Source organism: Asterias rubens, chromosome 1 (assembly GCF_902459465.1).
Source record: "Asterias rubens chromosome 1, eAstRub1.3, whole genome shotgun sequence".
In the NCBI taxonomy this organism is placed as follows: domain Eukaryota; kingdom Metazoa; phylum Echinodermata; class Asteroidea; order Forcipulatida; family Asteriidae; genus Asterias; species Asterias rubens.
Window position 1 is genome coordinate 19,851,057 of NC_047062.1, and position 26,309 is coordinate 19,877,365.

At 40.4% G+C, this 26,309-nt stretch overlaps 1 protein-coding gene across 1 annotated transcript; it reads right to left on the minus strand.

The window, feature by feature from the left end:
• Positions 1-1,227: 1,227 nt before the first annotated feature.
• On the minus strand, positions 1,228-25,650 carry LOC117300978 (centromere protein F-like). The gene is made up of 15 exons (XM_033784855.1): positions 25,616-25,650; positions 23,064-23,273; positions 22,465-22,671; positions 21,835-22,054; positions 21,190-21,311; positions 20,571-20,736; positions 19,564-19,766; positions 16,466-18,309; positions 13,400-16,248; positions 7,962-12,625; positions 7,258-7,434; positions 6,312-6,482; positions 4,614-5,856; positions 3,976-4,196; positions 1,228-3,140 (listed from the first exon to the last, which is right to left on the minus strand). The coding sequence occupies exons 2-15, from the start codon at positions 23,214-23,216 to the stop codon at positions 2,946-2,948; spliced, it is 12,435 nt and encodes a 4,144-aa protein (XP_033640746.1). The 5' UTR covers positions 23,217-23,273; positions 25,616-25,650; the 3' UTR covers positions 1,228-2,945.
• Positions 25,651-26,309: the final 659 nt, after the last annotated feature.

The following is a 26,309-nucleotide window of genomic DNA, read 5'->3' on the forward strand; positions in this document are numbered from 1 at the left end:
GGCGCGAAATTGCTATTTGTAAATGAACGTTGAGGGAGACAAACAAGTAAGTCGGTCGTCGAAGAATTAAGTCTTGTCGGTCAGTCCAGTCAATCTTTGGTACAGTCTATACCGCGGTTGCATGTGTACGTCGTAGCTTGAGTGCGAGGTCGTTCATGTGTCTTTTTCTGCTGTCTGGATAGTGTACGATTATACGCATGTGATTTACTGACTGTTTGATTACCTTCAGAACATTTCACACACAAAAATAGCCTACTTCCGCCGGAACTAGTTCACAGAATTGATCGGGCCAATCGGCTGAAATAACTTCCTTAAAATTCAATTAATGATTTTTTGCGAAGAATATGAAATATGTTAGCAAATTTACTGTTGAGATTCGGTCTTGGCGTTCTCATAAACTTTTGCTAACTGAGCTACAGGTGTATTCCTCCGCACACGATGTGATGATGATAGATTTTGAGGAATTTCAGCAATGTTTTCATTACGGGAACCACTTATCAGACGGATTACGGTGTGGTTCATCCAAGAGCTCGCTGTGACCATTCCACCCCGTTATGACCATGACTAGCTCGGCTCAAAATGAATTGTGACAACAATTAAAAAACCATCCAATCCCTCTTGTGGTTTATCTTCAAATCTCTCTTCATGATAACTTTTGTGTACATACACAATTATGTTTAGACTGTACGTACATAATAAGTTTGGACGATATATAACTTCTGCAAATTTTATAAGAAATATTAAATTAACAAAAAGGTGTATATTTTGTAGTATTTTGTTTAGTTACTATTTATAATGCGCAAACAATCAATCAGGGTGGACCGACCGCCCAATTTGGAAACTTAAGTCACTTTTCCTATAATTATTCTGTAGCCCCTATGATTAAACCAATCAAACAGTTCCAAACACTAAAGACTCATGTTCCCTTTAAATGCTCACAGGTTGTTTTATTATTAATTTGTTGAATTGAATGTTTCAATGAACTATTTTGATTTCTTTAAAACTCGTAAAAAAAACCCGGAAACTTCAATTTGAACATTTTACAGTCATTTAAAGTAACAAATTTCCTTTTAAAATAAAATGGATGATGCGGGACCCCAAAAATGATAACATTATAAAAATAATACATCCATAAAAAAATAAAAAAGATTGAATTTGAACCAAGGAACTCACAACCCAACAATAACAAACTCAATATCTCACACTGGTTTCAATTTAAAAGTGTCACATTATATATTTGCATGAGAATCATCAAAAACATACAAAATATGAATTTACAAGCTGAAATCATCATCCACGAGAAAGCTGTTTTGAGTTTCAGGCGCAGCTATTTACATTTAGCTCATGAGAAGAGAAAATATGAAAAACAGACTGTATGTAGGTGTTGCCTGGGGCCAATTTCACAAAGAGTTACTTAAGACCCTTCCTATAGGAACAATCTTACGGCTGGGACTAGTCCCAAATCCTAAGATCGATCCTTAGTGAGGAACAGTTTTGTAAATTCGACCCCTGGAGACCTATCTCTATATAATCCAGATTGTACAAATTATGACAGTTGAAAATGAAGCATTTTACACATGCGAGCATTATTTACAAGCACAAAACAATGAGCAAAACATCACATTGGATTTATGTTTTTGTCTTTTTAAATACTAATACGATCTGAACAAAAGCTAGGACAGCAAGTTAAACTTTTCTTTAGAAGTGTTCATTTCAAAAATGTTCATATTGGACATTCTGAGGTGAAGTACAAACACTCATTTCACGACTAGGGCAATGGGCAGCAATGGCCCTTAACTGCATCCACAAAATTCCTGCGATGGCTTGGAAAGAACTACTCGGAGCGTCTTGTATTTCTACCTACTAAAAGTGGAATGTTATGAAACAAAATCTACATGAGTATTGATCATGAGTTACAAGTAAAGTTTAAGAAAGGTTATTATTTAACAGTATACTACATGTACATATTTACAAGCTATACTCAAAAGCCAAGTAAATAAGGAAGGATTTGAGTCTTTTTTACCTTTTACTTTGGACAGCATTAAACTACTTGAAAATAAAGATCAATCTTTGATGGGTACTTTGCCTAACAGATGGCTCAGCTTTACAGTTAATAATGGTACAAGTTTATGTCTTAAGTAATGAAAACTATCAATGATCTACATGTATTTATATGAGTGAAATCAACTGCTGTGTCTTTTCACAGAATTGTTTAATTTTTGTTTCATTTTAGAAGTAGCACAAAAAACAACCCCTACTTTCAATTCAGACTCAGTTTTAGGCTTATGTTGATGTAGAACTTGGTAAACCAAAACTGTCGTATCTTTTTTAACACAGCTTTTCAAAAAAAAAAAAAAAAAAAAGGAATGCGGCCGTGTTGGAAGCAACAATATTCACAAATCTAGTTGCCGAAATCTAGTTCACAAAAGAGTAATATAATTTTCTTTCTTTCAAAAGGGTTGTTCCAACAACAGTACAATGCAAATAGCTAAACTATAAAAAGTGTTAAACAAATTAAAGGACAAACATAAAGGTAATGATTTCAACACGTACAAAAAACGTCATGATCGTTAAAAGTTTGTTGCATTGCTTTCAGGATTCGTTACATATATTGGTGTCATCCAGAGCGTACTAAAGTTTATTTGAACAAAAACAAGTTCATGCTACTTCACTACTCTTTGTTGCATCAACCTTCTTAAGTAAACATGTTTTTGAAGCATAAAAGTATTTATTTTCAAAACTGGAATTTTTGTTCACAAGAACTCACTTTAAATTTATAAAGAACGGTTTGTAAACTACTTTTCACAGTACACTCAAATTATCTCACACATCACTTGGTAAAAACTATTGTGTCCCACATTTACTGATTCACTGCATCTGGTTAAAAGGCAAAAAGCTACACCAAAACATACAAACACATACACATTTAAAGTATTTTTGTACAGTTATTGTATTTCACAGTTTTCTTGTTTTCCTTGTGTGGTTGTCTGTGGTCTCTTTGACAGCTGCTCAGGGGATTTCTTTAGACTGAGCGAGCGCTGTGCTCCACCCAAACGGCGACGCTTAGTGGCCTCTGTCGTTGGTGGCAGCCTTCTTGGGCTGTTTGTGATGGTCTCCAAGGCTGCTGGATGAGGACCAGACTGTATAGGAAATACAAAAAAATGACTTATATGAGTCTCGTGATAGAATTAGAATAAGGGAATAAAAGAGTAGGCAATGAGGTCTCACACAGCCGTTTAAAACAGACAGGGTCGACAAAGGACCAAACCAAATGATACAGGACGGCCGATTAAGACCAAGTCACTAGTCTTTTATTCCCATTCATAAATGCCCTTCTTTTATCAATGTTGGAAAATCTATAAAATTCCGTGTACATGCTTCAATCACTGTCACATCTACAGGCTCGCTCTGGGTAAAAATTGCATGAACGCTCAACGGTTGTGTGTACGCGTGCGTGCTAATAAGATTGTACATTGAGTACCGGTGTATTGATTGGGTTATGCGTAAATTAGTACCATGCGTGCACAACACTCACATAGTGCACAAAATCTCTCCCCGACCAATCAGAATGGATAAATTGTCCTGAGAACTTATGAATGCCAATTCAAATTCACTTCATGTAAATTTCATTGGGTATTGAGTTTTGAAAATTCACTGTGTATGAAGAACATTGGTCTTAAAAGAAAACTAACAGTTAGTTTTAAACAAATCAAATCTCCAACAGTTTATGTGGCTTGGGCCAGTTTATTCAAGAGTCATCTTGCTTTAGGTTGCTGTAGTGGGAGACTTTGGAACGCTAGGTGGCAGCAGACTTACCAGGTAAATTTCCATTGTTCATTTCCAGATTTCAGAGTTCTGAGCATGCGCATACTACCAAGAACAATGGATTTTACCTGGTCAGTCTGCTGCCACCAAGCATCCTAAAAGTCCTCCTAATTGTAAGAGTATCAACCCTTTTTTGTTTGTTGAACTTACCTCTCCCTGAGAATTTTGACTGCTGCGAGTGACTCGTTGAGGCAGTCCCTCCATGTTTGCAGTTGCTCTGAAGTTAAAGCCTTGCTTTGCATCCTGACTATTGCTGGGTGGAATGAAGCTGTTGCTGGTGGTGGCTGTCGCTGTACTCTCCTGGGACCTGCTGCTGCGGGTGGAGCGCATTGTCGTAGGTGGCTTGAGACGACTTCTGGTTGTCAATCGCCCTGCTTGACAAAAACAAAAGAATATTAAATGACCTATAAACATAAATTTGAAGTAATTTCAAATAATACTTTCTTTTAACTGTGGAAATAAAGGTATATGTTCAAAGCAAATTGTGTTGGCTTGGGCCTAATTTGTAACGAAAATGAAACTCCTGAAGACAAGCAGAGTATACTGTTGGAAACGTCGAGACTACACGGGCCGGCTCTTTTCGGAGCCAACACTCCCACAAACATTTTTTTTTTGTAGAAGTGTGATTTTTTTTTGTATTTTCTGTATTTGACATTGAAACAGATTTAAATTGTCTTTTGAAAAGGTTTGGGTTCTAGTTGTTCAAGTGATGTCAGTGCAATCACAACTTATTATTAAACCCTTTTAAAAAATGGAACACACTGGATGGAAGATATTGGGGGACTTGCCTCTGTTCTGTTGCTCAGTTGTTATTGCATTGGATTGTTCAGATTGGCCGGCTTCTTGTCCACTCAGGTTCCTGCTTCGCTTGGTCTCAATGGGCTTGACGGGGGTGTTCAAGGGACGCTTACCAGCCCTCACTGGAAGATGACTCACATGGTTGTTCTCAACCTCCACTTTGACAACAGAAACCTTCTCTTGAGAACTGAGGGATTCGACTTTCATGGGCACATCAGGGTTGATAGTAACTTCGGTGTTGGTTGCTGGAGCAGTAATTGACTGTGCAATTTCTACTTTACTTGTTGATGAACGCCTCCTTGCCGATAGTCGAGTCCTTCTACGCCCTGGACTTGGTGTCTTGGTAGACTCCACCGATGAATTAGGTGGAGCTGCTACTTCCAATGCACCAGTGGATAATTTGGACTGGCCGTGAAAGTTATTGGTATGATTGGAGAGCAAGTGGGCTTTGATTGCTGGATCATCTGCTGGTAGGGCAACTTTTACCAGTGGCATATTCTGAGAAACCAAAGCTGGTTTTGAGCTGTCAGCAGGACGCTCCGATTTGGCTGCTTTTGCTGCCTTCAGCATTGATGTAAGGATCTTCACTTTACTGGATAAGGTGTCATTCAGTGCCTCTACCTTCTGATACCTTTTAGTTAAGTCTGTGTAGTTTCTAAGGTATTGTTCAGCTTCCCTCTCATTGGTCTCGGCCAGCTCTTTCAGACTGATGGCTTCCTCTTCCTTCTCATCAAGCTTCTTTTGCAGCTCATAGCTCTCACCACTCTCGCCTTGTGTCTTGGCCCTCGATGACTTATTGGATGACTCAGACTCTAGACTGGACACGTGACTTTGAAGAGTCGATAGATCTTTCTCAAGTCGACGCGAGTTGTTTATGGATAGCTGAAGCTTTCCATGAAGAGATTCTTTATCCTTTTTCAGTTCTTCTATTTGCTTTGACAAATTTTGTGTCTTCTCAACAACCTCCTTGGATGTATTCTCTTCCAACGCGGTGACTTTTTCCAGGGACTCCTCTGCTCTGACACGGGCTGATTTCTCATCGACCAGCTGTCCTCGCAGCTTGGCACAACTAGCTTCAAGCTTCTTTAGCTCTTGCAGGTGTTTCTTACTCGGGGGAGGATCTTGTTCCGCTCGTTTCAGCTTGATGCTCATCGTCTTCATAGCTTGGTTGGCCTTCTCTGTGGAAAGCTTCAGTTGCTCACATTCAGACTTCAACTCTTGGAGTTTCTCTTCCTGTAATTCATGAATAAACATTAACAGATGAGTGGCAAATTGAAAATTTCCAACACTTCCAATCTAAAGAACATGGAGGACTTTTCAACCATATGTTGTAACTGTATAGAAAGCAATGGGAAACTGCTTCAATGAAATCCATTTGTTCACGCCGAGGCTGTAAAAAGTTAGAGTGTAAATTGGTGCACAGATGTGCCATCCTACACAATCCACGCAGTTGATTGGTTTTGACTGGTTGGTCATACATGGAGCAAGTTGGGGTGGTGACTAGACCGACTAGACTAACCAGGAACCATAGAGCACATGGAGATTGACTATATTGAACCATGCACTAGAGCAGGTCGACTAAGGTCAATTCGAGAGCTTCGTAACAGTTTCTGGTAGGTCGAGTCGCTCACCCGAACTTGCTCTTAGTTGAAAATGTTACTTAAAAGTTTACATGGGTCAATACTGACCAGTCGAGAGGAGTTTGCCTGTAGATTCTCCAGCTGTTTTGTTGCACTCTGCGTAGTTTCGTCAGATTCAGACTTTTCAACTCGGATTGTCTCAAGGAGCCTCTGGAGATCACATACCGTCTCCTTCTCATTCTCAAGTCTCTCTTCCAGGGATGAGATCTTATTGTCATGCTGCAGTTGGAGGAAAACAAAACACAATCAGGAATTACATATATTTGGCAGTGCACCAACAAAGGCTTTTTAAACAGCTACTTAAAGTATTCTTACTTATCCCAACATGTGCATAAAATAACAAACCTGTGAAAGTATGGGCTCAATTCAATTGCTCACCAATGTTGTAAGAAAATGATACAAGAAAAAAACACTCTTGTTTTACAAATTTGTGTGCTTTCAGGTTGAAATAAAAGTCTTCAGCTGAAGTCTTGTAATATTTTAGTGAGAAAATACCTCTTGCTGAAAAAAATATTTCACTTCAGAGGATGTCGTGCCTCACAATGTGTTATACTATCAACAGCTTTCAGTTGCTCGGTACCAAGTAAGTTTGTATGCTATACGGAGCTCCCACAAATGATGTAACAGGGATTTTTCACAAACCTTTATCAAAATTTGTTTGACCTCATATAAACTCAATTTCCTTATTGATTGAAATCATTTCCGATGAATTTCAACAAAGATCACTTGTTGCCAATTTCGTTCAAGCTGGTTAAGTACACATTTCTATGAATCAGTATGCACTCAGAACTCTTAAAAGAATAATTCAAATTTTTATTAAAGATAATTACTCCCCGTCTCATGGCCGGCGAAGACAAGGTCGTCAGCGCATGATTAGTGTCACCACATGTTCTGCTCTCCCCGATGGAGATTCAGAGACTAGCACAGGACAGAATGGGAGAATCTTGTGTCCGCCTGCTGTGCAGCCGACTGATGATGAAAAATGATAACTAACCTCTTCTCTTAAATGGTCAATGTTTTTCCTGGACTCCTCCTCAAGTGTCAGTATCCTCCTTTCATAACGTTCAACTTCTGTGCTAAGATCTGTCTGGACTCTGAGTAGATCCTCATGTTTCCTTTGTAGAGCCTTCTCCAGATCGTTCTTCTCACTGTTAATGGCATCAAGTTCAATCTGAAAGAGAAAGCATTTCTTAATAAAATAGGAAAAATCTTGTCTGTATGAATTTATCCAAATCAAGTATTTGTTTAATTTTTCAAGAGCATGGTGCAGTCTCCAGGCAAGATATTTGGTAGGGAAAGTAGACAAACTTTATTTACAAATGTAGTCTGTGTGTAAGCTGCGGTAGACTTTTCATGCCATTTAATCAAAGGTTTTCAGATTTTCCAAGAGCCTAAAATTCAACAATCAGACTTTTAAAAGTAGGAAACACTTCATGCCAGAGTCTCTCAGAAACTTTACAGTTTTCCACGACCAAAACAGTACAGACACAAAATTTGTTCACTTCTCTGTGGAAAGAAAATGGTTGTTCACACAACAATAGTAAAACTTTGTCAAGATAGTTTGGGGGGTCTTCCATGAGTGTCAGCGTTATTGAATACATGTTTATAAATGCACTCACTTTTTATTGTAAATTCAATTTATTTCTATCTTCTATTTTTTGAGATTTTGCTGAAATAAATAAATAAAAATAATCTTACCTTTTTGCTCTCAATATCTTCATCTTTTGCCTCCAGTCTCATCTTAGCCTCCTCCAGCTCAGTGCTCATCACCTCCATCCTCTGCTTACTGTTCTCCTCTGCCTCTTGGAAAGATTCTTTCAGATTCTTGAATCTGTTATCATCCTCATCAATTTGTGACCTCAGGCGACCCAGCTCAGACTCAAGCACCGCATTGGAATCTTGGACCTCCACATTCAGAGATTCAGAGGCAGCGTTTTGTGATGAGAGAGTTGAAATTTGATTTTCCATTGTCTTCTTCTCCAACTGGAAAATCTTGAGTTCCGACTCCAAATCCGCCTTTTCTGCTTCCAGTTGTTGTTTCTCCACCACAACAGTCTCAAGTTCTTCTTCCATGTTACGCTTAGCAGATTCTGACACTTGCAGCTGGGTGCTTAGTTCCTCAACTTTGTTTGTCTTTTCACCGAGATCGTACTCCATGGACTTGATCTGGTCTTCCAAATTCTCCTTCCACAAGTTCCCATTCTGACCTTCAGTTTCTAAACAGCTCAGTCTCTCCAAGAAGTCCTCTTCCTTGGACTGCATCTCACTATTTTGCTCCTTCAATCTTTGGTTCTCTTCATGAAGGACGTTGAACCTCTGTGAAAGCTCCTTGAGTTGATCTTGTTGGTTAGCCATCTCTGAGCTGAGGGCAGATATTTCCTCTTCAGATCCCTGCTCCATCTTTTGTTGCAGTGACTTCAAGGATTCCAGTTGATGATCCAACTGTTTGGCGTGTTCTTTGCTGTTGCTAAGCTCTGTTTGCACCTGTTTCAGTGTGTCTTTCAGCTCATCCGTTTCGACTCTTAGAGTTTCATTCTCTGTTGTAACATTAACCAGGCTGGATTCACCGTTTTTAAGCTGCGAGGTCAACGTTTCAATCTTGCTTGCAAGATCCGACCTCTCCTGTGAAACCTCCTGAAGATTATCTGAAGCAATCTGGAGTTCATCCGTTAATCTATTGACTTCGGCATTCTGAGTAGCAGATGACTCTTCCATGTTACCAGCCAAGTGTTGTTTTTCTGATTCCAGAGTTTCAATACGTTCCTTCAAGGAGATGATGTTTTCTTCTGCAGTTGACAGTTCAGTCAGTTTATCCTGAAGACTTTCGGTCGTGTCCCAGTTGTCATTGTTGGCTTCTTCTAGGTTCCTCTGAATAATGGTTAATTTTGCAGTCAGATCTGCATTATCTTTTTCCATGCTTTCCAAAGAGGCTTGAAGACTTGAAACCATCTTATTCTTTTCTTCAATGTCACTTTCTTTCAGCTTGATTTGACTTTCCAGCTCACCTTTTTCAACTGCCTCTACTGTTTGGTTTGAATTCAGATTTTCCAGCAGTTCAAGAGCTTCTTGTCTCTCATTCATAAGTTGGTTGATATCACAAGTCAATTGATCAGTTCTCACCCTAGAATCAGCTTCCTGGATATTGAGCTGGCTTTTCAGGTCTGCAATTTTCGTTTCCAATGTGGGCACCTTGACAGCAAAAGCTTTATTTTCGGTAGCCAGATTTTCTTTTTCTGTCAAGACAATTTCAAGTTGCTTATGCAGATCACTAGTTGAAGTCTTAAGCTGCCAATGAAATTCTTCTTTTGCATCTTCAGCATCTGCTAACAATTCTGAAAGCTCAGTGAGTTTGTTGGCCTGTTCAGTGACTGTAGATTGCAACTCCACTTGTTGGTTCTTAACAGCGGTGTGCTCTTGCTCCATACTGCTGATGTGGAGTTTTAGTTGCTCACAGCCATCTTTTATTTCTTGAACTTCCACTCGTCCTGATGCCAGCTCTTCCTCAATGGCAATTTTCTCTTCCGCTTTCAGAGCTAACTCCTGAATAAGACTCTCCTTCTCTTGTGTAAGATCACTCCATTTCATTTGGGATGCCTCTAGTTGTTTCTCAACATCAGATTTCTCCAGATGTAGGCTAGAAAGAGCACTTTGGTGATCAAGATTATCTTGCTGTGATGAGCGAAGGGATTCGGCCACAGAGTTATAATTGTTGACAATCTCTTCTTTTTCTCCTCTCAGTCTTCCGATTGTTTCTTCAAGGACATTTACTTTTTCATTCAAAGACAAAACATCACTCCCAGATGTCTTGGCATTCTCCAAGTTAGACAGTTTTTCTGCATTCTCTTTTGAGTTTTCTTCTTTGAGGCTTTCAACAATGAGTTCAAGATCTTGGGTCTTTCTTTCAAGGATTGAAATCTCTTCCTTTAGCAAAGCATTTTGTTCTCTGGTCTTCTCAAGAGTGCTCATCACTTCGGACATTTCCTGGTTCAGTTCAGTATTTGTGCGGACAACTTCAGTTTTCTCTGATGCCAACAGCTCCAAAGCAACTGACCTCTCATTTACTTCTCTTTGCAGACAGTCGTTTGTCTCCTGCAGTTGGATCAGCTGAAATTGTTGACGTTCTATCTCGGATTTGAAGTTGTTTGTTTGCTCTTCTAGTTGTCCAATCTGTTCCAGCAACTCACTCTGCTTGAACTGAAACTGCTCCAATTCACTGCTCACTGATTCAACCTGGCATAGGGCAGCTTTCCAATCGGTCTGAAGTTTTGTATTTTCTATTTGCATAGCGTTAGCTTCCTCTTTTAGCTTTTCATTCTCAGCGACAGCATTATTCACTCTTGCCATCTGCTCCTCACTGGTGAAACAGTGCGAGTCAACATCATTTTTAAGAACACTCAGCTCATACTGGAGCTCTACGGATGTTTTCTTTGAGGAATCTAGCTGCTGAAGTAGATCAGTAACTCTTGCCTCTGCTGTTTCTTTTTCCTGTTGAACACACTCAAGCTTTGTCCCAAGCTCTTCCTTAATTGCATCAGAAACATCATTACCTTCCATCATGCTTTGCTTTAGTAGAACCAACTCATCTTCAGTACGCTTTTTCTCCTCATGAGTTATTTCTGCTTCCCGTTGCTTTGCTCCAAGTTTGTCCGATAGTGTCTGAAGTTGTTGTGACTGTGACTGAATTTGACTAGCTAGTTCTTCTCTCACACTGGTATTTTCTTTGTCGGCAATCACTGCAACATCTCTAAGCTCATGAATTTCTGACTGCAGGGCATCGATGTGAGTAACAGCTGTATTCAACTTGCGGTCTTTGTCAGCTTGATCTTTTTTCAGTTTCTGCAGCTCGGTTTCTTTTTCTTCAACAGAAACTTGCATATCAGCAACAGCAGATTCCAATTCAAGTTTCTCCATCTTCAGGCTGGCTAGATATTCTTCTTCAGATTTTGTCTGTGCTGAATGGGTGTCCCTGATGTGGTCGAGTTGTTCTTGTAACCTCAAGGTGCAGTTTCTCTGCTCATCTAAAGCATCTCGACTTTCTTCCTTGACAGTTTCAAGTTTTCTCTCCAACAGCTCAATTTCACTTCCGTACTTGGTGTTCGACTGTTCCAGTTTTTCTTCACTTTCTGCAAGGGCCTCTAGCAGACACGATTTCTCGTCGAATAGTGAGACCTTCAATGACTCTATCTGCTGCGTTAAATGTTCAATCAGCTCTGCCTTGCTTTCAAGCTGTTTCTCAAGCTCGCATACCTCTGATTTGACTTCGGACACTTGTTGGTTGAGGTGTTTTTCTATTTCTTCGCTGGCTTTTGCCTTAAAGAGCGCACTCTCTTGAAACTCAAGCTCAGAAGATTTTTGTTCAGCTATGAATGTGTCCTTTTCCAAAATTGTTCTCTCCAACTTTGAGATTTCTTCTTCAAGCGTTGAGTTTTGTTCCTGCGCTTGAAGTTCATGCTCTGTAGTCTCAAACTCTTTTCTTTCATACATTTCTCTGTCGGCATCCAACTGTGATTTCAGCAGTCTGATTTGGCTACCCAAGTCCTCTACGATATGGTTATCTTCCACATGTTTTTGCAGTGCCATCTTCAGTTCATTCTCAGCCTTCTCAAGTTGTTGCCGTACAGCGCTTATCTCACACTTAGTCTTTTCTTTGAGAGCCTCCGTGTCCTCCTCTTTTTCCCTAGCTTTCTCCCTCTCAATCTGTAGGGCATCTTCGTTAAGCTCAAAACTTTCCCTCAGACTTGACAGTTCGCTTTGGAGACTAGCAACCTCTTTTCTTTTGCTCAATAACTCCTTCTTGTAGTCCTGCTGACTACTGGAAAGCTGGTCCTCTGTTTCATCAAGGTGCGACTTCATCTCTTCGATTTCAGCTTCCTTGTCGCTGACGACGACCTCCATGTCGCATATCTGATTGCCCTGCTTGCTGATGGTCTTCTCCTGTTGATTGCACTTCTGGTTTAAGGCTTTTAGGTCTGCGTCAAGAGCATCTTTTGCAGCTTCCAAGCTGCTAGCACGCTCCATGGAAGTTTCCAGTGACTTCTCGACTTCTGTCAGCTTAGTCTGTGTATCATCCCAGACGGATTCCATTGCTGCCAGCTTTATTTTGAGTTCCTTGACCATGATAGTTTGATTCTCTTTTTCTGCTGCAACAGTCTCTTGAAGTTGAGAGCATAGAGTTTCCTGGTCAGAGAGTTGTTCTCTCGTTAGACTGAGAGTGTCTTGAGTTGAGCCCAGCTCAGCTTGCAGCTGCTGCACCATTTCTTTCAATGCACCCACAGTAGTGTCAGAGTTAGTCAGCTGCTCAGATTTCTCGGTCTCTAGCTGTTGCAGTTTCTCTTTAGTTACTTCTTGTTGTTTAGAAATATCTGTACAACAATGAAAACAATATGAAGCATTTAATTAACGCCAACATTTAAGCATGTTATGAGAAACACCTTAAAAACAAGGATGAAAGCAGGATTTAACAATTGGATTTTGAATCATATTGACATGCATGATAGTCTTCATACTGTGGTCTTTTTTCTATTCGTTTTTCTCTTCAAATAGCCTGAATTTTTTTTAAGTATACACCATTAGTCATGGAATGATATAGCGTGTATCACACTAAAGTTTGCAATGCCATTTGGATGGTTTGCTATCACAAATTTTTACCAAATTCATGCCGAGAGACGCGGCTTGGATTTTATTTCACAATGGAAAAATGCAAAAGCGTTCTCAACACAGCATGTATCTCAAATGTCTTAAGCATTTTTAATTTTGCTATGCAAAATGTATGGACTTAAAAATGTATGATTTTGCTAAAGAACAAAGTCGTTCCCTGTGTGTGCAATACATGTAGGTCAGCCCTTGGACTCCATAAAATGTTCCTCTTTTCTTTAAAGGACCAAACATTACGTTTGTCTTGAATTGTTGAAAGAATATACATTGAGTTTATTTAGCAACAATCCTGAGGATTTTGTTTTTTGCCAATTTTGATTTTTTTTGTTAAATAATGTTTAAGAAATTATGTTTAGCAAACACATTTTACCAATTCCTAATAAAGGGGGTTGATGAAAGAGTACATGTTGATGAGCAAAGTAGGTAAAGACAGAGAATTCCTCTCTGTCAAAAGATAAGTCATTCACAAAAAATAAACATACCTGTCAATGTGTCTAGTGTCTCCATGTAGGTTGTTTGGAGCTGTGAGTGTTCAGTGGTGAGAGTATGAAGCTTCTCATGCAGTGCCCGCCTCTCCACCTCTGCATCTCCACTCGCCTGACGGATGGTTTCTTTTGCTTCCTCTAGTTCTTGCCTCAGACCCTGATTGCTCTGAAGGAGGGTATCCTTCTGACCGACAATAGTGTTAAACTCGCTCTTCAGTTCGGAATGATTAGATGTAAGCTCCAGATGATGCTGTTGCTGCAGTTCGTATTTCTCACAAGTTGTGTTGTACTGCTCCGTCAGGCTATCCAGATCTTCAACCGTATTCTCAAGAGTAAATTGGGTCTTCTGCAATTCAGCTTTTACGTTTAAATTGTCTGCCTCCAGAGTGTTTGTTTTCTGCCTTAGATCAATGATAACACTCTCCTCTTTCTCTACGGCAACCTTCATATCATTTTCAAACTGAGAAAGGTTTTTCTCAAGGGCGACCCTCGCGTTCTCCAACTCCTCAGTCTTGCTTTGAAGCTCTTCCGACTCGGCGGTAAGATTAGCTATTCTGATCTCCTGCTGCTTGCATAGCTGGTCCTTCTGTTCCAGCTTAGCGATCACCTCCTGATGAGACTGTTCACGATCTTCAACGTCCATCTGACTGATTTCAAGCTGAGACAGAAGTCCACTGGCCTCTTGGGTCATCTTTCTAATTGTGGCATCAAGTTCTTCTTTAGTCTGTGACAACTTACTCTGCAACTCCTCCAGCTGTTCCTGCTTGGCCTGTAATGAATGTTGGTTGTCTTCAAGAAGGGAATCCCTCTCTTCAAGTTTTTGTGAATGATCAGCACACTTAGCCTCCATGTGGTTTACCAGCAAAGTCTTTTCCTCAAGACCCGATTTCAGGGAAGCCATGGTTTGAGTCTGGTTTTCAATCTGCATTTCTATTGACTCAACATCTTGTGTCTTCTCTTTAATCTCAGATAAATGCTTGTCCGTGTCAGCTTTGAGAGCAGCACATTCTTCGGTGAGGGATTCAATGCTATCTTCCTTCTCAACCAACACTGCCTTTAAATTCTTCACGACTTCTTCCTGATGCGATTCTTTCTCATTTAAGTTAACAAGCTCAACCTTCTGGTTGTCATTTTCTTTTCTGACAGCATCCATTTCATTGTGTGCCTTTTCAAGCTCCGTCTTGAAGCCTCTGATGGTTTCACTATTTTCTTGCTTGGTCTCCTGCAGGGCTTTGATGCTCTCCTCCATCTTGGATACCTGCTCATTGTAAGCTTCCATGCAGTCATCTTTGTCTTCAATATCCATCTGGATGAGATCAAGGCGTCCTTGCATCCTCTCGTTTTCCTCCGTGGTCGATGTCAGCTTGTCTTTTGTCTTTTCCAACTCCTCCACAGTGGCACGATGGAGATCCTTTGTTTTGTCCAGCGCTGTCTGCAGGCCTGAAACTTTTTCTTGTAAGTTTGCGATGTCAGAGTGTAAAGCAGCAGTGAGGGTTTCCGTTTCCATTTTCTGGGTGAGACATTCCTTATTGAGGTTATCTAATTGAGTTTCTTTTTGAGTGATGAGAGTGGCACTCTCTTCCAACTGCTCACTGAGTCTCAATTTTGATGCTTCAAGATTTTCTGTTGATCTTGTTTTTTCACCCAAGGTCTCATCCAACTTTTGTTGCAGCTCTTCTATTTCTTGTAGGTTACTCTGGAGTGTTTCGTCCATGCTGTGCTGGTGTTGTTGGCTCGCATCATATCTGTCTTTGAGTTCGGAATGGGCTCTTGTCAGAAGTGTCAGCTCTTCTTCAACTTGAGAGTATTTCGTCTGGCATTGGACGAATTCCATTTCGGTCGAACTTATCGTCGATGAAAGATCATCCACAAGAGACTGCTTTTGGTTCAATGCAATCTCGTTTTGATCACTCTGGTGTGAAAATTCTGCCTTCATGTTTTCCAGCTGCTCATTCTTCGATTTAAGATCTTCAGAGATCCCATCGAATAGTGTTTGTAAATTTTGTAATTCTTCCTCTGTGCCAGAAAGCTTTTCATCTTTTGTCCGAAGAAGTTCTTGTTGATGATTAACCTGCTCGCGAAGTGTCTCTATCGTTGTCTCTGCAGCAGTGTCACTCTCTTCAAATGTTTTAATTTTCTCTTTGAGTGCATGAACTTCCGTTTCCGCATTTTCAACTTGACCCATTAACTCTCCAATAGTCGTTTCTTTGTTTGTGATAGTTGTCATGGCATTGCTACATTTCTCGGTGAGAACTGCGTTCTTTTCTTCCAAACTGTTGATCGTTGTCTCCAGGGATTTGCTGGAGCTGTCAAGATTGGACTCCAGTTCCAACGCCTCCTGTATCAGTTTTTGGATCTCTTCATCCCTGCAGACAAGATTTTGTTTCGTGGTTTCCAAGTCCTCTTGAGTGATGACAAGGTCACGTTGAGCATCAGACAATCTTTTCTCTGCAATTTCCAAATCATGTTTCACGCTGCCCAACTCGGTCTCGGACACTTCTAAATTGCGTGCCATCTCGGAAATCTCCTTTGCTCGCACCTCTGCAGATGAGGCTGTATTCTGGAGATCTGACTCCACATTTAATAGTTGCTTCGTCAACGATTCAACCGTATCCTCCAGACGTTTTGCTTCCTCTCTCGACTCAGTAATTTCTTGAGATTTAGCCTCTATGTTAGCTTCTGCCTGGTTGTATTTTTCCTTCAGTTGTGCCACAGCACCTTGATGTTTCTCCTTTGAATTCTGAAGCTGCAGTTCCATATCTTCAAATTCTTCTTGAAGAGTCTCAAGCAATCCCTCTTTGTCTGCCAAGGTTTTAGTATAATCGTCCTGAAGAATCTTTGAATCTCTGTAATAGAAAATAACAAGTAAAACATTTTATAAAATAATGCATTATGTGCTGTGTTTTCACCACTAAATGAAAATAGTGTTTTAATTAAATCATAACTGTGGAGTAAATTATTATATCTTCAAAAATTTCTGAATCTTCCAAAACAATCCAATTGTTGTCATCTCATCCACAAAATTACAAAAGTCAGTTTGAATACACATCAAATCACACTTACTGCACAGCTTTCTTGGCCTGCTCCAAGTCTGCTTCAGTCCTGTTCAATCGCTCTCTCAATTTCTCAAGTTCCACCTCCACTGTTTCCAGCCTGTTCAACAGATCCGTTGCTTCGGACCCTTTGGCGTCGGCAAGTTCGCAAGCTTTCTTGTAGTCTGCATGAAGGCTGCTATTTTCCTGTTTGAGTGTGCCGATAATGGACTCCAAATCAGTCGTTCGTTGGGCAAGTGTTGCCTGATGTTTGTCAAGTTCCTCATCTTTGGATTTCAGGATGGCATCATGTTGAGACTTTTCAGACTCAAGCTGGTCAAGTTTAACTTTGAGTTCATCACTGGACGTCTGAAGCTGACCACAACGGGCTTCAAAGAACTTGAGATGCTCAGTAGTCTTTTCAACTTCTTGTTGAAGGTTGGATATTTGGGTGGATTTGGTAGCGATCTCATCTACTTTGATACCCAATTCCTGGTCATGATGTTGCTCGATGGTAGCTCTCTGATTCTCCGCCTCTCGAAGCTGAGCCTTGGCATCATGAACAGCGCATTTGAGTTCACTTTTCTGGGCCACCATTTCTCTCTCGAGATTCTGAAGTTCATCAGTTTTACATCTAAGACTGTTTTCTGCTTGCTGAATTTGCTCAGAGAAATTGTCACACTTCTCTTGCAATTTACTGGCTGTAGATTTCTCGTTAAGTAGCTGTTTCTCTAGATCACTTATCTGCTGCTTGAGATGATTTGCCTCGTTGTTTATTTCTTTGAGGCCATCAGCATGCCTGACTTCTGATTGCTGCAGTGTAGCTTCGACATCCTTAAGTTGAAGTTTGAAAGACGCAATCTCTGCTTCTTTCTTGTCCAAATTCTGCTGATTGTTTTCCTGCTTTGCAGAGAGCTCCTGAAGTTGAGAACCAATTGCCTGAACCTCGTTCTTAGATTCTTTCAGCTGGTCTTGCAACTCGGAAATCTTGTTGTCTTTCTCTTCGACTTTACTTTCACTTTGGGCTTGCACATCCATTGCCTTATCTAGCTTTGCCTTGAGTTCTTTGCCGTGCTGTTTCAAAGACACAATCTCTTGTTTAAAGCCTTCAATCTCCCTTCCACAAGCATCGACCTGTTGTTGTAATTTCTGTTTGGCCTCTTCTGCTGTGAAACACTTGGTGGACAGCTGTTCATTCTCGTGCTCTCGTTTCTGGGCTACATCCTGTGCGGATGCATGCTTGGTCTCAAGTGTTGACAACTTGAGCTTCAAATTCTCCATGAGGTTATTAAGTTCCTTCAATCGATTATCTGACTTGCTGGTGATGCTCTCCAGCTCGCCTTCCTTCTGCTGTATTTTCCCGCGAAGGTCATTTGCCAGGCCTTCATTGTGCTGACTTTCGTGCTTTAGCTGCGCAACCTGGCGTTCAAGATTATCCAACTTGCAGTTACCTTGATCGAGTCTGCATGTTAAGTTTTCTTTTTCCCTCTTCATCTCTGTAATCGTCTTCTCCATCTGGGCCACCGTCTTGTCATGGGCACTGATACTTTGACCAGCTGCGTCGACCTTGCGTTTCAACTCTCCCATCTCCTTCTCCGTTTTCTGGGCAGCAAACTGTGCTTTCTCAAGCTGCGACTGCAGCATGCCTCGCTCTGTTGTCAGTTTATTGATCTCCTGTTGGTGCTTGTTTTTGGTATCGTTGAATTGTTTATCCAGGGAGGTCAGGGCCTGTGTCTGCTGTGAGAGTTCTTGTTTGTGCTCCTTCTCTCTTTCCTTGAAGCGCTGTTCCTGGGTCTGACGAGCAGCCTCAGCATTGTGGCGCTTGCACTCCAGCTCCTGGGTTATCTGTTTGGATTTTCTGCCAAGTTCTTCAAGCTGTAAACAAAAACATCCACAAACAACATGAATTTTAAAGATAATTGCATGAAGTTTAAATTGTTACAACTTTTACAGAATTTGCTTTTATACCAATTAAACACGGCAAACATAAGAAAAAAATCAGTGTAAAATACGTTAATTTGTGTACATAAATTGTTGTATCACATCATGTGACTGGTTCTCGAACAATAAATCTTCACACTTTGGTATAACAATTGTGCTTGGTGCATGAGAAGAGTTTCATTGTTTACCCTCTGTTATGACGACACATATGCAATGGATTAAAAAAAAATTAAAATTAAAAAGCATTTTCTTGTATATTTGGTTTGCGGTAACACCATGTGTGTATCTACTTGCCAGGTAGAGTTGTTCTTAGGGAACTGTCTTGCTTTATTCTACTGCCGCGGAGTAGATAATCGGAGGTTCGGGAGACTTCTCAGTTCTGAAAAGAACTGTCCTGCTTTTTAACTATTACCAGGGCCGATGGTATAGAAAATAGACTGGACTACTATTTTAGCTTATAGGATCGTAATAAACTGTACTGCCATATAAGGGAAGCTATCAAAATACACAGACACGACACTGTGCCACAAGATATCGGCTATTTCATCAGCAGCATTTGGCACACTATCCTACCACCCTCCTCCTCTAACAACTCCAAACCTACTGACACGACTAACTACACCCGAGGGGTTTCTCACACAATGGGCAACCCTAACAATAGCCCTGAGCCCGCCAACCACACAACCAATCAGAGCATTGATTGACCTGCAGTGGATCCACTGAACCCCCATAAATAAGCCCACTCTTCTCTTACCTCTTCAGTCTCCTGACGATGACTAGAGCAAGCTAGTCGAAACGTTGAAACCAATTCAGAACTGACTCCGCGGCAGTACAGTTAATTACGATCCTATAAGCTAAAGTAGTAGTCCAGTCTATTTTCTATACCATCAGCCCTGGTAATAGTTAAAAAGCAGGACAGTTCTTTTCAGAACTGAGATGTCTCCCGAACCTCCGATTATCTACTCCGCGGCAGTAGAATAAAGCAAGACAGTTCCATAAGAACAACTCTACCTGGCAAGTAGATACACACATGGTGTTACCGCAAACCAAATATACATTGATACCTCACCATGCAATGCCTCAAATCCTATAAGCATTTGCTTGTTTTTTTCCCCCTCTAAACTCATTAATCCTTCAAATAAAGTGTCAATGTTTTGAATGCAGAACTTTTAATCTCAGTTTTCTTACCTGTGCATTGGCTTTCTCCAGCTGCACCTTCAAAGTGTTTGTCTCGTCTCGCTGTTTGTTGAATGCTGCTTCTTTCTCTGTCAGGGCTTTCTTGACCTCAGTGACCTGCTGCTCCGTATTGTTCATCTTGGACTGCAAGGTGCTCAGTTCTTTGTCCTTAGCCTGGACCTGAAGTTCCAGCTTGTGGTTTTCCTTGGTCATTCCTGTTTAAGAAATTTCAATAAATTACCTTCAAATGAAATCTCAAATTATAACACTGAAGAGTGTTGTCTTGTGAGCTGTGAAAGCTTGGAATTTTGCAGAGAAACTTGTTTACTAAAAAGCACGTTTTTACTATAAAATAAAACCGATCGGGAAAAGTCACCGATTTGAATCCCACTTATAATAATATGCATGTTAATTTTTTCACAGGAACCAGGAAAGTACTTAGTATACAGTACTTAACTTATTGATGTATGGGTACACAGCAAAGTATGGTTTATTCATGGTGTAAATGTATTGTAAAGTTTGGGAACCAATCTAGAAGCCAAGATTTGCAGTGAAACCAATAAGATGTGGAGCTGTCAAAAACCAGAATTGGCTGCCAATAACCAGAAATGCAACAACTGAACATTGTGGTCAGTATACATCATCTTCAGGAGAAAAGCAGTATAATTTTACATGTTCCTATTTGAAATATCATCAGCTCATTGGAATCACTGTAAACATTAGATTGTAAATTGATGCCCACCGTGGGATGTCTAAAATCCTCCTCCAAAAGATTGTTACACAATTAGGGGCCTTTCTCAAACCTCGGCATAAGTTCCAGCTCTGTGTCCTGATGTTCGTGCAATACACGCTGCTCCAAAATGCAGATAAAAGGCCAAGCTGTGTACGCAGCACGCACAGCCTTTAAGCCTGAGCCCAAGCCGAGGTTTGAGAAAGGCCCAAGGTCTACTTTTCTTTGTTAAATCAACATGATGGACCGTCAGCATTTTGCTAAATGGCATTTTGGTTGATCATCTCACCTTCATGTTGTCTTTTCACATCAGCAAGTTTGTTCTCTAAATCACGTAGAGCTGTCTGATCGTTGTTTGACGCAGGTGCGGACTGTGTCTGCTGGGGTTTTACAGGACTGTCAAAACACATCAGATCGGGAGCCCCTTGGACATGTGGCTGCGAAGTCTTGGTGCTCTGTTGTACCAAATAAAATAAAAAACCACAATAGAAGTAAATTAAACATTATTAATATTTATTTTCAATAAATATGCAGCGCCCAATCTCATAGAGCCGCTTAACCGTAAGCAAATTTTCTTTCGTGCTTACTGTAGCAGAAAACTTTGGTAAGGTGTAAATGAATTTAACAGGTAAGCAAGAAAATAAGGCAAACATCTTGTGTGGTCACAATGGATTTGTATTGTCATACATTTTTTGTGCAGTATGCACCGAAAGGTTAGCATGCCTTTTCGTGTGTTAGAGTACGAAGTGCTATGAAATGGGAATTGCGCATTACTGCAGTACATTGGCCATTAAAAGCAGCTCTACGAAAGTGGGCCCCAATAAAAAAAAGGAAAAAAGAAAAATTTGGGTGGCATATGTTTTGCCAAACATAAAAGAATGATCCAGAGGCGCAGGATCTTGTCTCACCTTAACCTGTGCAAGAAGTTCCTCCAACTGTTTGACTTTGGCAACCTGTCTATTCTTCTCAGCTTCCATGTCTTTAAGCTGCTGCTTCGTGGAGGAGTGCTCTTCTTCGCTTGCTGAACTCACTTTAAAATGAAACAAAACACAAAACACTCTGTTAAGTAATTTTGAAACTCCTTCCCCTAAAAAGTTTTTTTTGAACCGCATGTTACACGACTAACCCAGTAAATGTGTTGGGTTTTTAATAATTTATATTTAAACAAACACCACATTTTTGTAGTTTGGCCAAAGGATGCTGAATTGAAATGAGGTCTTCGGAATGTTTTCTTTTTGGTGTTTTTGTTGGTTTTAAATGACCTAACGTGCACTCTGGCGAATTATAAATGATTTTACCTTGATGATTTTTATATTAAAATTCATTATTTTTGCGCGCGTACCGTCACAAAAGGAGGACCCTGAACAAGGGTAGGTACCATAAACTGGTTTTCATCAGCAGATTAAGCTCTACTAGAATGATTTCTTTCTGTTGGTTGTGTTTTTCTTAAACTGTTTCTATTCAATTTTCTTGTTATGTACCCTGGAACAGGCTGGTCCTGCTGGAGAGAGTGCAATATCAATTCCATAAATGATTTATTATCACATCCATACCGGAGCTGTAATTCCTAGTCCTTCCCTCATGGAGATCCAACTTATCCCTCAGCTGTGAAACCTCCTTCTGCAGGGACTTCACACGGTGACCCTGTTCCTCCAAGCGGTGGTGCTGTTGGGTGCTGTTCTCTTGGAGCCTGGCGTGGTCTCCGCTCACCTTTTCCAACTTCTGAAGGCAAGAGTTGTGCTCCATTTGCACCTTTTCCAGCTCATTTTTTATCTACACAGAAAGACAAGAAAATTTTAGAATTTGATATTAGAATGTAGGCAACAACTGCATGTGCTGGTAAGTATTTCATCGATACCCAGACATGCAACTGTCAAAGTGCAAAAAAAGAGGAGTGGCCGATCACACTTAACTTTTGTACAGTGTTTTTAAGTTTTCTGTAATGCACTGTTTTTTTAAAAGAAAAAGAGGAAATCAGTTGAAAAGTTGCATGCCTGAAAACCTTTAATGGGCAGTGCAATGTTATGCAAAGCAAGTTTTGAATTTTGCCCTGGACGGTGCCCTTTCAAAACTTTCTCAATGACTCTAAGATTATCAAATGGAAGCGCCCATTACAAAATGAAAATCGGCTTGCCATCTAAAAGATGAAATTACAGGCCTGCAAAGGCTCTGACACAACTTACCTGAGTAGCACGGCTAGTCTCGGTCTCAAGCTGTTGTTGAGTATGAGAAAGTTTGCCCTCTAGGCACGATACCATGGTCTCCTTACTCTGCAGATCATGGGAGATTTTCTCTCGTTTCCGCTCCAGTTCTTGGCATGTCTCTGCGATGGACTGGTTGTCTCGTTTGAGAGACGCTTGCGCATTTTTTTCCTCCTCAGTTTTCCTCATCTGTTTCGGAAATCAGAATAAAGTGACATTTTTAGAGGAGCTGATTTTTCTGTGAATATTATCAAGCAAAACTAAACTTTTGAGGGATCAACGCCCAGTTCATACTTCAAGCGAAGCGTATTTGACGTGAATTTGACATCACAACTCTCTTACATGGTGTTTCCGCAAACCTTTCTATATATCACAACTCTCCTTTCGCAGCACTATTCGCAAGTGAGTTAAGCAGAGTTGAACTGCTGCAAATTATTTGTTACAAACTTGTGAAGTCAACATTTGCTTCGCATTTGAAGGAAGTATGAACCGGGCTTAATACTTTGAATGTTTCAATATTCGGAATACTATAACACATTAACAACTACAAAGAAAACTGGGATTCATTTCTTAATCCTAACCTGCTTCTGGTAGGCCGCCTCTAAACTTTCCATCTGGAACTGTTTTTGCTTCTGCTCTTTGCCGAGACGTTCCAACTTGGTCTCCATTTCTTGAATCTTCTGCAAGGCCTTGGCCGGTAGGCCATCCTTCCACTCGTCCACAACCCAACTCATATTGGACTGGCACCTTGCAGGTTGAAGGCCGCAAAGTTACTTCCAGTACATCAATACCTGTCGTTTGTATAAATTAGCACGCTGTTAGTGTCTGCAACATCTAGCATCACTTGGACATGAAGCCCAACACTCAGTAAGCCTATAACGGCCGAGTTATAGTCGGTCGCGCGATGGTCGGGCGTCGGAAATCTTGACGCGCGATCATAAAAAGACATGGTTTTTAGGCCTCAGTCTTAGGATTGCGCGCAAGTCTTCCGTCGCGCGACCATCGCGCGACCGACTATAAACCGGCCTTTAGACATTATTATGGTCCTCTTGAAATGCATTTGTAAATTTGTATAAAAATGATTTAGATTTTTCAAGTCTGACCCCTTTCAATTTTGAAAACATGAACTGCTTTCAAGATCAACTTGTACTTTATTTAGTCCCCGCCCTGGGGGACTTAGGACTTCCGAATAGCCTGGACCACGTACACAGGGATGTGTGCAAAAAAACTATGCCCCACTAGCTGAAACAATTCTCAGCAGAGACTTGGCCAAATTTGTACAGTTTGTTTCCCTGCAGATGCAGTATCGGAACAAAACAGGGGACTTTGCCACAATTGTACAATTTTGTGTTGCCCGGCATCCTTCTTTCTCACCATAGCACAGTGACTTTTTGAGCATTGTTGTGCAAAATTTGTGATAAATCTTATTTTACCTCCTTGGCCATGTCGGTGCTTACTCCTACCTTAGAATTATGAGTTGTTCCGCGATCGTCTCCAAGAACGTGGAGATGATAGCGGAACGAACCTCAGTCACTCATGATAGTTCTAGAGTAGGACTAGTCGGTGCTAATGCAATGGTGCCGGGACTTTAAATTTCAACTGATGTGTGTATACAAATTCTACTGACTGTGACTGTGAGTGGGACTCACCAGCCCAGGGCCAGGAGAAGTGACTCAAAATCAAATATAAATTGCAAAATAAAGTTACGGATTGATTCCAGAATCAAGATCCAATTTGCAAACTGGATTTCATGTGAATCAGATAGGCCTACTTGCGATAACGTTACCCTCCTCCCGACGGACGGCGAAGCTGGATTCGCAGTCGGGAGGAAGGTTACTACTTTATTGGGATGTCGGACACTTCGTACCTTTGCCACTTCCTACCCTGGACACTTCGTACCTTCGGGACACTTCGTACCGTAACCAAATTGGTCACTTCGTACCGTGGGTGGGGTACAAAGTGACCAATTTGGTTACGGTACAAAGTGTCCCGAAGGTACGAAGTGTCCAGGGTGAACCCTCGGCCGAGGCACTTTGTACCTTTATTAAAATATGTATTCCTCAATAATTTAATGTCCGTTGAGATAAAAATTATTTCATAATCATCCGATCACGAAGCACAAATTAATCATAAACGATGCAGAAGCCCCGAATTAGTACGAAGGTATGAAGTGACTCGTGAGAAGTTAATTAAGGTACGATTACGAAGTGTCCAAGGTACGAAGTGTCCAAAGTCACTTCGTACCTTGAAAGGTACGAAGTGTCCAGGGTACGAAGTGGCAAAGTACGAAGTGTCCTGACACCCTTTATTGACTGTCGTGTCAGTGTCAACTGGGTCAAGTCAACCCCTTTTGTTTTTTGGTTGGGCTTTTAATTTTTTCATTAAATGAAAAGGATAACTTTCCGTATGGCGCCACCACTTTTTCACTCTTTTTTACTAAAAGGGATATCTCATTGAGGTAAATTAGATACTATATTAATTATTATTTCATATCGAATGAAAAAGTGGTGGCGCCATACAGAAACTTTTGTAATGAAAAATTTCCATGAATACACTACTCAATTATTTATAACTTTTTGTACAGACTTATGTGTTGTCTGCTGTTTAAAGTGTGTGTCAAAAAATATAGCACTTTACCACCCACGCAAGACTATACAGTCAAAGACACTGAGATGAGACAAGACTCAGTCCTAACTCCATCATGCACTACGGTCAGAGATGGTCAGCAGACTCATTTTTAAAGTGTAGATCACAGGTGGCACAGTTTTTAAATTTTATATATAGGCCTAAAAAGGCTAAACTAAATTAATAGACATCTGAATCTGATCGTCAAAACCGTGTGTGTCACAGTCGGTGGAACCTTAGGTGGAACCTACAAAAAGAGCATGTCAAGCTTGGACATCCAAGTATTAGTTTGAATCCATCATTACAATTTGTCTGACATGTCTGAACATGAATTAAATATCGTTGGCAAATAAAACAAACATTTATTTTTTACAAAAATTAAACAGTATATCTGAGCTGTTTTTCAATGAAAACATTTGAGATAAACAAAAGGTTTAATGCAAATATACATAACTATCGTTGAAATCAAAACAGTTTGTGAGATCTTAGGCAAATTTATTGTACTTACTCAGTTGGTTTCAAAAACTTAACGATCACCGGGACACGACTAATGTCACTTCCGTTTTTTCATATGACTGCTTTAAAAACGGCGCACAAAGGAAAGAATTTTTACGGTGCGCTGATTGGTCAATGGCGGAGTCTTTTTCAATGTATATAAATATTAAACTCTTTTATGATACCATCAAAATAATTCTGAAAATAAGACGGCAGTTAAAAATATGTTAGTTCCATTTTATAATTTAACGCGGTGATGTTAAATGTTAATTGTATTTTTAAAATTCAATTTAAGAATGTTTGAAAACAGTAACGGTTCATAACATCCAAGATAATCTTAATCACAAGGTGGCGCTATGTCATCAACAAAAAACGTCGGCACTGCGACGCAGTTGTTAGAAGCAAAATATCACTTTGTTTGACGGCATTCCTACGCTGATATAATGTTAATTCCACGTCAGTTAGACGTTGGGTTTGACCAAAAACCTATGTCAATTTGACGTCGCCCTTTGGTGCATTCAACGTTTGTAATACCGTGGTGTTGACCAAATTAGACACTCGCGTCCAACCGACGTCACCAGCAACGTCTAGCAGACGTTATATCAACCTTCTAACAATGCAATAATGACTTGACTGGACTTGATTCCAGCATTGATATAACATTGGCTAGACCTTTTATAGACGTTACCCAGATAGGACGTAGTTGA